We start from the raw sequence: 15,094 nt of genomic DNA on the forward strand, positions 1-15,094 counted from the left end.
TTATTGGCGTTATATTAAAATTTTCATCAGAAATGGTCAAAAAATTCGACAAACCAAAATTTACTTAAAATGTTAATGTATTCAAGGTTGTATCTTCAAAAAACCTATGCGTAATGACACGGTGCTTGGTAATTGTGATGGTAGTCAGGACCTGAAGGAGTATGCACAGTTTCGTTTGCAGCGCCACCTAGTGGTCGGATGCATATTTTACACGCCAATAGTCAATGTATTTTAATGGGACTTGTTTCATAGGAGTCCTGAATTGTTGCAGAGTCCAACGATACGAAACATGCCAAGTTTCGCCTTACACTTAGTCCTGGGGTTACCAGAACACAATTCAGGAGGACATTAAATATGTCAAGCATAATCTTTGCAGCTGTGTTTGCTGTCCACTGTACGTCTTTGTCGTCTGCTGCGCTGCAGAATAACTCATTCTCGTTAACAAAATATCCTCATAACGTCACATTAAGGACGTTACATGTTTGTCCTATAGGTGCACGTGTGTGTAAGCATACATTGTCTGTATGAGCTGTTTTTGACCATCTCTTTTGTTTTGTCTGGAGCGAGGTGGTCTATCAGTCATTGTGGCTGTGTTCAGGTGTAACTCCTCAGCCTGGTCAGCGACGTCTGACGTTTTTGATGTGCTTTTATGCTCGAAACCCGGCAATTGCTGCTTGCAGCTATATTTAGTTATTATTATTCTGCCGTAAAACGGAACGTGCAGACCAAACCGTAAGGCCTAGAGACTTGAAACTTGGCCAAATGGTAGGACCCAATCTGGGAAGAGGTTGATAGAGTCTCAACCCGATTGGCCCATAGGTGGCGCTATAGCGATAACAAACGCGTTGATGGTCGTAACTTCCACAAATCTTATCCTAATGTCAAGTGTCTTATATCCCTGGATTCCTTGCGTCAAGACGAACAAAACGTATATCTCCGATTTCATTTCCGTCATGAAAATTTTTTCACTATTTTCGATTTTGTCGAAAAAAATAAAAATGAACTCGTCCTAGGTTTTTCGTCCGATCGGAACCGTTCCAGTGCCGTAATATTCCTTGGAGTGTGAATATCAAAAGTTATCAAAAAAAAGTTGAATTTTCGACTCGCCGTCGTCAAGCCACGCCCAAACGCCCCCAATGGGCGGAGCCTCTTGGACTTAAATGGCTATAACTTAGGAATGGAAGGAGGTATTGACACCAAATTTGGTACACATATACAGGGTACTATTCCGATGTCAGGTGCAAAAAATTGCGCCGCTTGACCACTAGTTGGCGCTATAACAGTACCTCAACTTTGAAGGGCTGTAACTACCGAAATATGGGACCGATCAACTTGACATTTGGCACGTGTGCTCCTGGTCTGGGGTACTATCTATGTTTAAAAGGAATTTTGCGTAACTCAAAAAACATGGCCGCCATCGGCCAATCAAGAAAAAGCAGCTATTAGACAGGGTTAACTGAGGCCGATCGAAACGAAACGCGGTGGGCCTGTTTGTCTCTTGGCCATGAAGGTCTGTGCAGAGTAAGAAAAAATTCGGCCTCCGGGGGGCGCTATCACGTTTTTTCAGCGTTTAAGTGATTGTGTATTATGCAGTGTTTCAGATATCAACAAGAACTTCATATCATTTAATAGAGGTACTTAAAATGAACAACTTTCCCTCAAGCAGCACTTGTCTCAGTCGAATCGTTAGTTAGATATTCATCATTTTCTTGTAAACTTACTTTTGCGAACTAGTCCTAGGTTTTTTGACCGATCTGAACCGATCCAGTGCTGGAATATTCTTTAGACACTGAATATCAATAACTATCAAAAAAAAGTTGAACTTTGCACTCATTGTCGCAACACCACGGTCAAAAGTACGAAGAAGCGGTGCCACAAATACTACAATGGCTATCATTTATGATAGGAATGAGATATCAACACGAACCTTGGTACACATATGTATAGACCTAGGCCGAGGTCACATGCAAAAAATTTCAGAGATTGTCCACTAGGTGGCGCTATAACCTAAGAACAAATAACGATAACTATAGCATATGTATACAACACATAAATATTTGTCTGGCCTACTTGTTATTTTGTACACAACATCTGCTTTCAGATTCTTATAATGGTCTTTTAGGATAATTACATATCTTAGAAAACATGCCAACCAACAGCCAGCCAGCATTAACCATGTACAAGTCCAGCGTAATGGTGTGCGATTACAACTAAACTGATGGGCCTGTTTGTCTTATGTTCCCAAGTGTCTGTGAGGATTTTTGGCTCATCATTCTGGAAATATTTGCAACTAGAACAACGGGAGTTACGTTAACTGTCTCCTAGATCAGTGGTTCTCAAAATTGTTCCTGAAGGCCCACTGCTCTGCATATATACAAAAGTCTTCTATTTTAAACAAATCTACTTTAATCATCAGTAGAGATTTGTATGAACTGAACTGATTCTGTCAGATGAGAGAAATATACAAAATGTGCTGAGCATTGGGTCTCGAGAAACCACTGCGTTTCACTGAGTTGAAAGTACTGCTCTAGATGTTTATGTTTATATAAAAAAACAATTTGTGAATTTACTGTACTATCTGGGCAAATATCAATATGAAACATAAAATAAACTTTTGCCATTGTATTCCTAGATTTGGTGTAATGTCACATAGTGATGTGGGCACCATTTGTAACCTGTATTCGTTATTTCATTTGTAGCTGCTGTTATGTTCCTTTTGTCCATGGGTTTGCATCTGCAGGAAATTTATTATTAGATTCAATGATTTGCAGTCATTTACCACATTAAAACTAAAAGACTTGAGGTAATCAATTCAAGCATTTTGAAATGTGACATTTTCAAAATGGGCCAGACTAAGTATATCTAACTAATTAACTAGTAATATAAAGCTTATGACAAAATATTAATAGTTTTATTAAGATCAGACAATATATGTCTTTCCAAGACTAGGGCTGGTTGAATAAACATACAGTAGCCATTAAGATAAAACTGTGTTTTAAGGACAAGTCTGAAGAACTAGTAGCTAATTAGGGCTATTCAGTCTTTGTCACGATGCTGCACACAATTGAGTAAGGACAGGAGAGAGTGGATCCAATATGCAGTATTTTATTCAACTTGAAAATATAAACAAAACAAAACACGAGAAACTCTGGGCAACACCGAAACATATGTGGAACACGCAACAATGAACCGTACAAGACAGGGGAAACAGAAGTGAATTTAAACAACACAATGACCAATGGGTAAACGGAAACAATGAACCACCAAGACAACAAACAAGGGGAGGAGCGTAAAAACAAAAATTAATGTTTTTTAAAAGGTTTGTTTGTAAAAAGTACCTAAATGTTTTTACATAACTAATGGCTAGTCATGCATCAATTTAACCTGTGGGAAACAACCCAATATGTTATAAAGCTTCAAATGTTGTCTTGGAATTCTTCAAATCCTAAACATATGAAAAAGATTGCTGTAAATATGTGGATTCTTAAAGAACAGGCCAACATTAGAAATAATAACTAATAATCATACATAAAGAGAATATATATTTGGCTATCAGTAGCTTTAGTATTCTAATCTATTTTCCATGACATAAACACGTCATGCTGTGTCTTATAAAGTTTTTAATAATTGTTTGTAGAATTATTGCAATGAAATTGTAATGTTATGATACAATTGGTTATTTTAAATGTAAATTATTTACTGAAAACTTACTCTAGCACAGCACATGTGTGAACACAAATAAGTGCTTAATAGTAAATCTGACTGACATTTGCTTAATGACATCATATTTGTTATTAACTCCATTTGATATAAACAACACATCTGGATCAGTTATGTATGGACATAGCCAGTTGTTAAATATAAAAAATGTAAAGCTTTAGTACTATTTTTAGGCCTACTATAATATGGCAGAGGCTGTCATCTGAAATACATGTATGTTTGCACATAATATCTATGTCAAAGAACATATGTTCTATAAGAACAATTACTTTTGTTAATAAAAAATAGTCTAAAAGATTTAAACAAGCAACCATTTAGTAAGACCTACAGAATAGATCTCTATGAATTAAAATGACTGTTTCAGATGAGAGAAACATACAAAATGTGCAGAGCATGTTTGTGTATATGTTCCTTTTGTCCATAAAAATATATACGGTTTAATAATTTGCATACCTCACTTTATTTACCTAATTAAAACAGAAAGCCTTCATGGTACTCGATTAAAGGACATGAACATGAATCTGCTAAATGAAATGATATTTGTTATTGACACAATTTAATAACACCATCCACCATTCCAGATAACGTATCTGGTTTTGTTTTATTAAATTGTTTCAGTTCTTACACTCAACAACAGTAAAGCCAGTGCAGTACAATTTTCTCTACACTGTATAATATATATATATCAAATACAAAAACAACTTTGCAGAAGTATAGCTATCACACAGTCATTTTGAAAACGGCCCTGACGAACGGCCCCTAAAGCTTATGACAAAGCATACAAGTATTATTGAGATCAGGCAATATACTCAAATTCCTTATTGGGGTTTTTAGGTGCAATTTTCCGTTATGTCCACTAGATGGCTGAAGAGGATCAATCACTGGCTGACATTTGAACTCACAGAAAACACAGAAGATGATTACTCTTTAACTAAGTCTACTATTAATAGAACTCTGTACACATTTAAAGGTGCAGTGTGTAATTTTTAGAAGGATCTCTTGACGGAAATGCAAAATGATATACGAAACTATATTATCAGGGGTGTATAAAGATCTTTCATAATGAACCAGTATGTGTTTATTACCTTAGAACGAGACCTTTTTATCTACATACACTGAGGGTCCCCTTACATAGAAGTCACCATTTTGTGCCGCCATTTTTCCACAGAAGCCCTTAACAGACACATTTTTTTACTAAGTTGTCTCCGACGATGACATGTTTGTCTGGTGGCGGCTACCGTAGCTTCTCTATGTGTTTCAAAAGCGAGGAGTGAGCAGTGGACTAAGCCATTGGTTGCAATTCGGGACCTCACCACTAGATGCCGCTAAAATGTACACACTGCACCTTTAACTTCATGATTTTACTGTTATAATATTAAAATCACATTTAGTGAAAGACTACCACTTCAATTGTTCTGAGTTATCAATTTTAACACTCATGTCATTTTATGATAGCTGTGAAACGTGAACATAATTTTGGAGGCACTTACACGACATTTGCAGTAAGAATTATATATTTTTTGTTTTTTTATAAAAAAAACTACATACCAAATGAGTGTATAACCATGTCAATATTAAAGGAATAGTCTACTCATTTTCAATATTAAAATATGTTATTACCTTAAAGCTCCACTGTGTACTTCTTTTAGTTAATTCTTAGCAAAAACCCATGTTTTCTTTCAAAAGTATGTGCTCATTCATGTGTAATTACTTCCACCCCACTAATCAAAGTATTCGCGTAAGTGTAGAATCTGCTATTTAAAATACATACCGCCGTATCGCTCTCTGGCGAATCCATGTTGTGCCTCCATCTTTGAAATACATTCGCCGACGAGGGACATTCCTGAAATTCAAGCTTCGCCTTTCGCGCTTTCAGACTACACGTAAACGCTGGTTGCACGGAGGTTGCATGCGTAGGCGGTATACGTCATCAAGACTGCGTAGACTGAATCCTTCGGCAGCACGCCGTGATAAACCTGCGATCTAATGCTCTGATTTGAAAGCCTGTTAAAGACATATTCTCGAGGACATTAAAACAAGTCGCCAAGGAAGCGAAACGGGGATTTTAAACAACAACGCGACAGGAAAAACATCAAGACCAAAGTCAATATTGGAGTTAGTTTTCCAAGATGGGGCCTCAATGGACACTGAAGTTGCTAAGTTATTTTATATCTTCACCACAGGTAATTCAGCATATTCGTTTACATCTATACAGTCTATGTTGTAAACTTGAAGTTTTATAGTTCCTTGGCTAACTATAGCATGGATATGCAGTTAGTGTAAACACGCATGTGGTTTTGTGTGCTGGAACAGCCACACGCCGTCTCTCCGCCCATTTATGTAATCTGAGGTACTGAGATAAATGTTTTTCATATTTTCTGACCTCTAGCACAAACACACGGTGACAGCGCTATTTTTAGCCTTTCATTGATAAAACGCCGCTGATCTGCGCGTCGTTCGTTTCATTTTACAAGCGTGCGAAAGTTGTGCAATCTTATTTCACCAATATCAGAGAAAGCTCTTACATATACACGGACATGTAACGTTTACTTAAAACATAAGCATTGGACTCTGACATATTAGTTTCGCGTCCATTTAAACCTGTGATTACTCTAGCTCATGATTTAATGACAGGAGAGGGTCTCGTCCACAGACCATCTCCTCAGTAATCTGGAAAGAAGCGGTCGAAAATGGACAAAAAGAGACGGATTTAAACACCAAGTGTAAACGTAATGTCTCTCTCTCGTCCACTTGTGATCTGATCGACGAAAACACATCTAAATACCAAGTGTAACAGCCCCTGTGATATTTTTCCTCGCGTGGATGAAAAAGGAGTGTCTAAGCTACGTTTATGGTTGTTTTTTGTATGTGATTTTAAACGGACATATCATGACAATCAGACTTTTTAACATGTTTAACATAAATCTGTGTGCTTTGACGGATCACACGATTGCAAATTGTTCATTTTTTTCATTGCTTTAGCTACTGGAAGCCATGTTAACCTTGACATGACAGGGCCACCGTACTAGTTAAAACGCGTTCCGAATGGTGGGGGCTAGAGCGTATTAATCAGTTGGTTGTCATATAGATTTCTACCGCTAGATGGGAGTAGATCCTACACAGTGGGGCTTTAACTAAGAATTGTTGATACATCCCTCTATCATCTGTGTGCGTGCACGTAAGCGCTGGAGCGCGCTGCGACGCTTCGATAGCATTTAGCTTAGCCCCATTCATTCAATGGTACCATTTAGAGATAAAGTTAGAAGTGACTAAACACATCTACGTTTATCCTATTTAAGACGAGTAGTTATACAAGCAAGTTTGGTGGTACAAAATAAAACGTAGCGCTTTTCTAAGCGGATTTAAAAGAGGAACTTTTTTTTGTTGGTGTAATAGCACATTTAGGAGTACTTCGACTCGGCGCAGTAACACCCTCCCCCTCCCATTATGAGAGTGAGAAGGGGAGCGGACTTTTCAGGCGAGTCGAAGTACTCCCAAGGACTAGTTCGCGCTTACGTGCACGCACACAGATGATAGAGGGATGTATCAACAATTCTTAGTTAAGGTAATAACATATTTTAATATTGAAAATCAGTAGACTATTCCTTTAAGTCTTGTTCTTTAACAGTCTTGTTTCTCCTTTCTCAGGTAAACGTGTGTGTGTACAAAATAGAATGCAGAATATCTATATGGCCATGTCCTTAAACGTCTTGTGATTTAAATGGCTTGAACCCCGATAATCGCTGCTAGCAGCTATATTTAGGGGTTCAAGCCCGTAGGGCTGAAACCCTATTGTATTTGTATGGATTATTATTGTTCTTTTTATTATTTTTCTTCTGCCGTAGAACGGATCGTGCAGACCAAACCGTAAGGCCTAGAGACTTGAGACTTGGCCAAATGGTAGGACCCAATTTGGGGAGAGGTTGATAGAGTATCAACCCGATTGGCCTATAGGTGGCGCTATAGCGATAACAATCGCGTTGATGCTCATAACTCCCACAAATCTTGTCCAAATGTCAAGTGTCTTATATCACTGGAATCCTTGCGTCAAGACGAACAAAACGTATATCTCCGATTTCATTTCCGTCATTAAAATTTTTTCGCTATTTTCGATTTTGTCGAAAAAAATAAAAATGAACTAGTCCTAGGTTTTTTGTCCGATCGGAACCGTTCCAGTACTGTAATATTCCTTGGAGTGTGAATATCAAAAGTTATCAAAAAAAATTGAACTTTATACTCGTCGTCGTCAAGCCACGCCCAAACGCCCCCAATGGGCGGAGCCTCTTGGACTTAAATGGCTATAACTTGGGATTGGAAAGAGGTATCGAAACCAAATTTGGTACACATATACAGCTGACTACTCTGGGGTCACCTGAAAAAAATTGCGCCGCTTGACCACTAGTTGGCGCTATAACACCACCTCAACTTTGAAGGTCTGTAACTACAGAAATATGGGACCGATCAACTTGACATTTGGCACCGGTGCTCCTGGTCTAGGGTACTATCTATGTGTAAAAGGAATTTTGCGTAGCTCAAAAAACATGGCCGCCATCAGCCAATCAAGAAAAAGCAGCTATTAGACAGGGTTAACGGAGGCCGATCCAAACGAAATGTGGTGGGCCTGTTTGTCTCTTGGCCATGAAGGTCTGTGCAGAGTAAGAAAAAATTCGGCCTCCGGGAGGCGCTATCACGTTTTTTCAGTGTTTAAGTGATTGTGTATTATGCAGTGTTTCAGATATCAACAAGATCTTTATATCATTTAATAGAGGTACTTACAATGAACAACTTTCCCTCAAGAAGCACTTGTCTCAGTCGAATCGTTTGATAGATATTCATCATTTTCTTTTAAACCTACTTTTGCGAACTAGTCCTAGGTTTTTTGACCAATCTGAACCAATCCAGTGCTGGAATATTCCTTAGACCCTGATTATCAATAATTATCAAAAAAAAGTTGAACTTTGCACTCGTGGTCGCAACACCACGGTCAAAAGTACGAAGAGGCGGTGCCACAAATACTTAAATGGCTATCATTTATGATAGGAATGAGATATCAACACGAAATTTGGTACACATATGTATAGTCCTAGGCCGAGGTAACATGCAAAAAATTTCAGAGATTGTCCACCAGGTGGCGCTATAACCAAAGAACAAAGAACGATGACTATAGCATATGTATACAACACTTAAATATTTGTCTGACCTACTTGTTATTTTGCACATAACATCTGCTTTCAGATTCTTATAAGCGTCTATTAGGATAATTACATATCTTAGAAAACATGCCGACCAACAGCCAGCCAGCATTAAGCATGTACGAGTCCAGCGTAATGGTCTGCGATTACAACTAAACTGATGGGCCTGTTTGTATTATGTTCTCAAGTGTCTGTGAGGATTTTTGGCTCATCATTCCGGAAATATTTGCATCTAGAACAACGGGTGTTATGTTAACTGTCCCCTAGATCAGTGGTTCTCAAAACTATTCCTGGATGCCCACTGCTCTGCACATATACAAAAGTCTTCTATTTTAAACAAATCCACTTTAATCATCAGTAGAGATTTGTATGAACTGAACTGATTGTGTCAGATGAGAGAATCAAACAAAATGTGCCGAGCATTGGGTCTCGAGAAACCACTGCGGTTCACTGAGTTGAAAATACTGCTCTAGATGTTTATGTTTATATGAAAAGCAATTTTGTGAATTTGCTGTACTATCTGGGCAAATATCAATATGAAACATAAAAAAAATAATTGTTTGCCGTTGTATTCCAAGATTTGATGTGATGTCACATAGTGATGTGTACCATTTGTAACCTGTATTCGTTATTTAATTTGTAGCTGCTGTTATGTTCCTTTTGTCCATGGGTTTGCATCTGCATGAAAATTATTATAAGATTCAATGATTTGCAGTCATTTGCCTCATTAAAACTAAAAGACTTGAGGTAATCAATTCAAGCATTTTGAAATGTGGCATTTTCAAAATGGGCCAGACTAAGTATATCTAACTAATTAACTAGTAATCTCAAGCTTATGACAAAAAATTAATAGTTTTATTAAGATCAGACAATATATGTCTTTCCAAGACTAGGGCTGGTTGATTAAACATACAGTAGCCATTAAGTTAAGACTGTGTTTTTTAGGACTAGTCTGAAGAACTAGTAGTTAGTTAGGGCTAATCAGTCTTACTATTTGGAATTAAATATAATTTAAATAATTTTAATATTTTTTCACATGATACTTAAAGCAGTTATGTTCAATCATGAAGACAAAAATGTATGACTAACTTTTAAGACTAGTCTTAGAGATTAATGTTACTGACCATTGCTTTAAATGTAGTTACAGACAAAAAATTAGGTTTATGTTTTAGTTGTCTTACTTGAAAATAGCTTACACTGGCCTTTCTTTAAATATATCAGGGCCATAGTTTTGTCTTAAGATGTACACCAGTAATGTTTTTTAAAAGGTTTGTTTGTAAAAAGTACCTAAATGTTTTTACATAACTAATGGCTAGTCATGCATCAATTTAAACCTTTGGGAAACAACCCAATAAAATTATAAATTCTTCAAATCCTAAAGGTATGAAAAAGATTGCTGTAAATATGTGGATTCTTAAAGAACAGGCCAACATTAGAAATAATAACTAATAATCATACATAAAGAGAATATATATTTGGTTATCAGTAGCTTTAGTATTCTAATCTATTTTCCATGACATGTCATGATGTGTCTTAAAGTTTTTAATAATTGTTTATAGAATTATTGCAATGAAATTGTAATGTTATGATACAATTGGTTGTTTTAAATGTAAATGATTATCTGAAAACTTACTCTAGCACAGCACATGTGTGAACACAAATAAGTGCCTAATAGCAAATCTGACTGACATTTGCTTAATGACATCATATTTGTTGTTAACTCCATTTGATATAAACAACACATCTGGATCAGTTATGTATGGGCATAGCCAGTGGTTAAATATAAAAATATGCAGAGGTTTAGTGCTATTTTTAGGCCTACTATAATATGACAGAGGCTGTCATCTGAAAAACTTGTACGTTTGCACATAATATCTATGTCAAAGAATATATGTTCTATAAGAACAATTACTTTTGTTAAAAAATAGTCTAATACATTTAAACAAGCAAACATTTAGTAAGACCTACAGAATAGATCTCCATGAACTAAAATGACTGTTTCAGATGAGAAAAACATACAAAATGTGCAGAGCAGTGGTCCTCCAGAAACGGAGTAGAGAACCACTGCTCTGATGCTCTATATGCTCTATATAAAAAACATTTTTGTGAACTAATACTTGGTTTTTCACTCAACAACACTAAAGCCAATGCAATACAATTTCCTGTAGTCTGTGAGCAAATATGAATGCCAATTTGTGATCACCAATTGTACATCTTATTCCTTTAGTTGTTTAACTTTGAATTACAAAAACAACTTTTCAAAACTACTAGAATTTTTTCAGTCAACAACAATAAAATCAGGGCAGTACATTTTTCTGTCCTCTGTGTGTAAAGGTATATCAAATACAAAATGCAATGAATTTGAATACCTGCTGTTGTAAGCATAGATTTCATGTGATGTCACACATTGGTGTAGGTGCCATTTGTACGACTGAATTGCAGCACGTGTGTTTAAAGGAACTCATAAAGATATGGATTAAAGTTTTTCATTATCCCCATTTATTTACATCAGTAGCATTAGGATTCTATTTTACCTTCCATGACATAAACGTGTCCTGACATTATGTATAATACAAAGTTGTTAAATTTTTATATGTTCTTTTTCAAATATTGCACCAAAAATTATCATGTGATAATGCAATTGGTTATTATTCACATAAATGACCTGCTAGAACTCAACTAAATAGCAGCACTTTATGAAATTGAACGCAGACAAATGCTTACCAGCAAATCTTCTGCAAATCTACTAAATAACATGACATTTGTTATTGACATAATTTGATATTGAAAACATATCTGGATCAGTTATTTATTGGCCCAGCCTAAAATCACATGAAAATAATTGCAGAGCTATACCACTATTTGACAATTTAACATGACAGAGCCTAAAAATACTTCTATTAAAATATGTAACTTTGCTTTATTGTTTCCAAATCCAAAAATTTGTATTCTCTTACAATAACACAATAAAAGGATTATATGAAAAATATATACTCTCTGTGTGAAACACAGACCCTCATTAATATACTTAAGAGCATGCTTATCAGGATTTGAGGTAAAAATTTGTCTATCGTTATTTACTTTTCAATATTCAATATTAATTTTATGTTAAATTAATTGTAAAATGAAAAAAAAATTATTTTAGCCAGCAGATGGCAGAAGGTCATCTTCTGCCATCTGCTGGCTAAAATTATTATTTATTATTTAAAGGGGTCATATCGTGAAAATGTTAGCATTGCCACTTTGTAGGTGTGAGCAAAAATAGGTCATTGAAATTTGGCTTTCCTTATGATGTCATAAGGATATCTTATTAGATTAATACCGCCCACTTAATGTGCACTATCCAACCACAGCACTGCCATTCAGGGGCGCGGTAAGTGGGGGTGCTGGGGGTGCTCCAGCACCCCCTGGTGGCAGAGATTTAAAACTGCGATGGCAGTAAAATTATATCTTATAAATATCTCTTGATTTTGGTTTGTTTCTGTACAAAGACATTTTGTATGCCATGTTGGGTGTGTGATGAAGAGAGGGATACTTTTAGTAATTTTAAAATGATTTAATTTATTTCAGTGTGTATTAGCCAGATTCTATCAGATTCTGTCTTGACGACGTGATTGCATTCAGCCGATATGCTGTAATAGGCATAAGCATAACACACAAGCACGCACACTCACAGCCACATACTGAACGCCGAATGAGTTTATCTATCAGCTTCGCAATGTCTCAAAAGAGAATTTTGGATTTTTTTCAATCACACAACGCAAAATTCCCGAGGACTAGTTATTAAGGTATGTATTGCTAATACATTTTTACAATGATTCACATTGATTTACAATGGTCGCACTACATAAATAGCATTTTAGTTTGCATGCGTAAAAAGTGCATGCAACAATGAAACACATATAAAACAAGAATGAACTGTGGAGTGTGGTTGGCCTATATTAGAAGGTCTACTACTCTTAAAATAATTTAACATGGTTTTAGAATATATTTTAATCAAAATATGTTGGCCCATTTTGATATTTTAAACATATTCCGATGGAAAAATGCGTCCAAGCTAAGCTAGGTTCAGTAAACGATTTTCTAGTTCGTCATCTTTTCAAAAATATTTAAAAATATAGCCAAATTGTTTTGCGGTGTTTAACGCACTTGTAAATGTTACAGAACATGTGCTTTATTGAATGAAATGATAAACGGTTAAATTAAATTATTAAAACGACGTAAAAGGAACTAAATTATATATGTACAATAAATAAGGAACATGCATGCTACATTTAAAAGGTATTTCAAAAAAATTATATAAATTATTCCCATGCATCGATTTTAATGTTAAACGTCTATAAATTCAAATGAATCCATTTAGAATATATTCCGACAATTTAGGACATGATTTTGGAATTTTAAAGTCGAAAAATATCTAATTTTTACACCGCAGGAGGCATGGCAAGTGAAACAAAACTTAAAGACACAAATATTACATTTACGTGTAAAAATAGAATTAAATGAAACCCGTGAATTGAAAGGACCACTATAATCGCCTTAACTCGAGTAATGTCAATAAAGTTATTATGTTAGAGTTTAGAAATATTAAAAACTTAACCAAAGGACAACAAAAAGGCGTACTACTGGGACCAGTGAGAATGCATATGTGTACATAAACTGGTTCCATACCTCCGACTTTCCTCCAAACTTGCTCAAAGTTAATTCTCCTGTTTTTCTTTTTTCTTTACATCTTCAAACTCCATGTTGCACTTAAGCTCCACCATATCGCACAGCATGCCCGGTGCGTGATGCGTGCCAGAGGAGACTCCGCACCTGACTCGCGTTGCATTTTGTAACTTTTACAAATCATTTTGTAATTTGTAATTTGTGTAACTTTTTGGAGACATTTGTTACTTTGGCCTAAATATAGTCATAATATTTCTGATTATGGCATACCTTTCTCCCCAATTGGGCTAATAAAGTAATGATTCAAAATATGCTTATATCGGCCCGGCCCGAGGATAGTAGCGGAAAATAACGTCCTGGGCAGAGAATCTCTACTATGTTGCAATAGGCTATATAGTTTGTATGCCCCGTCAGCTCAGCTGTAGGCTACTTTATGGATGGGAGGGGCGAGTGATTTTTTTAAAAGAAGACATAGAGTGGTCTGGAGAATACAGAGCTTGTGAACAACATTAGAATTCTATAACTCTATTCTATACCCCCCCCCCCGCACCCCCTACCGAAAATATCTTCCCGCGCCTCTGCTGCCATTTGTGCAGAGAGAAAGAAAGAGAGAAAAAATAATTGACAGCACAATTGAGTTTGAATTGCATCAAACCACCATCATTGTGATCAGTGTTTGCACTTCATCAGCTCATTTGCATTTTAAAAGACACACCCAAAACGACAAATTTTTGCTCAAACCTACAAAGTGGCAATGCTAACATTTTCACGATATGACCCCTTTAAAATGTATACTCAATAAAATTGTGTTCACAGGTTTCATCAATGGATGCATGATTTAACTTTATGAAGTCAGTATTATTATGTTAAAATAACATTTCGTCAATCATTCTGACGGTATCCGTTTTAACAGTCATGTGACATTCGAACATAGGATAACTCTTGAACTCTTGAAGGACACCAAGCATATGGAGATTGGTCATTTATTTCAAAGTCTTATTTCCTAACCCTGCCATTTCTGCTTCTGTGTGTAAATGCATGTATGTGTTTTAGCTTATTCTTCATCATTGCTGTGTTATAGATTAGCCATGTGAGACCTAAATCTCTATATCAGAGCATCGTAGAGAAATTGCGGTGGGCTGTTTTGTCTCATGCTAACAATTTTTGAAACATTTTGTGTGGCAAATCTTGCCATGGCATGCACCACATCATATTCTCGTCAGAAAATGTACCTAATTGGTAACATGTTAGTATTCCAGATTCTAAGTAGATTTGATAACAATGCAGCAAATCTACACAGGCATGCCCTTAAAGGTCCTAAAGGGGTCATATTATGAGATTTTTTTAAGTGAGTGTGAATGTGAAGTGTTACCTCAAAATATTCCACAGATCATTTATTATAACATGTTAAAATTGACACTTTGTAGACCTGAGCAAAAGTATGCCGTTTTGGGTGTTTCCTTTAAAATGCAAATGAGCTGATGAAATGCAAATTGATCACAATAATGGTGGTT

General features: G+C 36.0%; 2 protein-coding genes across 16 annotated transcripts in view; both read right to left on the reverse strand.

The window, feature by feature from the left end:
- Positions 1-13,678, reverse strand: part of LOC141362954 (protein NLRC3-like) — a 47,638-nt gene extending 33,960 nt beyond the window's left edge. Inside the window, exon 1 of the mRNA XM_073865272.1 lies at positions 13,643-13,678. Within this exon, the coding sequence (XP_073721373.1) occupies positions 13,643-13,678 (36 nt within the window). The remainder of the gene's footprint in view (positions 1-13,642) is intronic.
- Positions 1-15,094, reverse strand: part of LOC129454094 (uncharacterized) — a 476,448-nt gene that overhangs the window by 137,947 nt on the left and 323,407 nt on the right. The window lies entirely within an intron of this gene.

The sequence above is a fragment of the Misgurnus anguillicaudatus genome, unplaced genomic scaffold (assembly GCF_027580225.2).
Source record: "Misgurnus anguillicaudatus unplaced genomic scaffold, ASM2758022v2 HiC_scaffold_31, whole genome shotgun sequence".
NCBI lineage: Eukaryota > Metazoa > Chordata > Actinopteri > Cypriniformes > Cobitidae > Misgurnus > Misgurnus anguillicaudatus.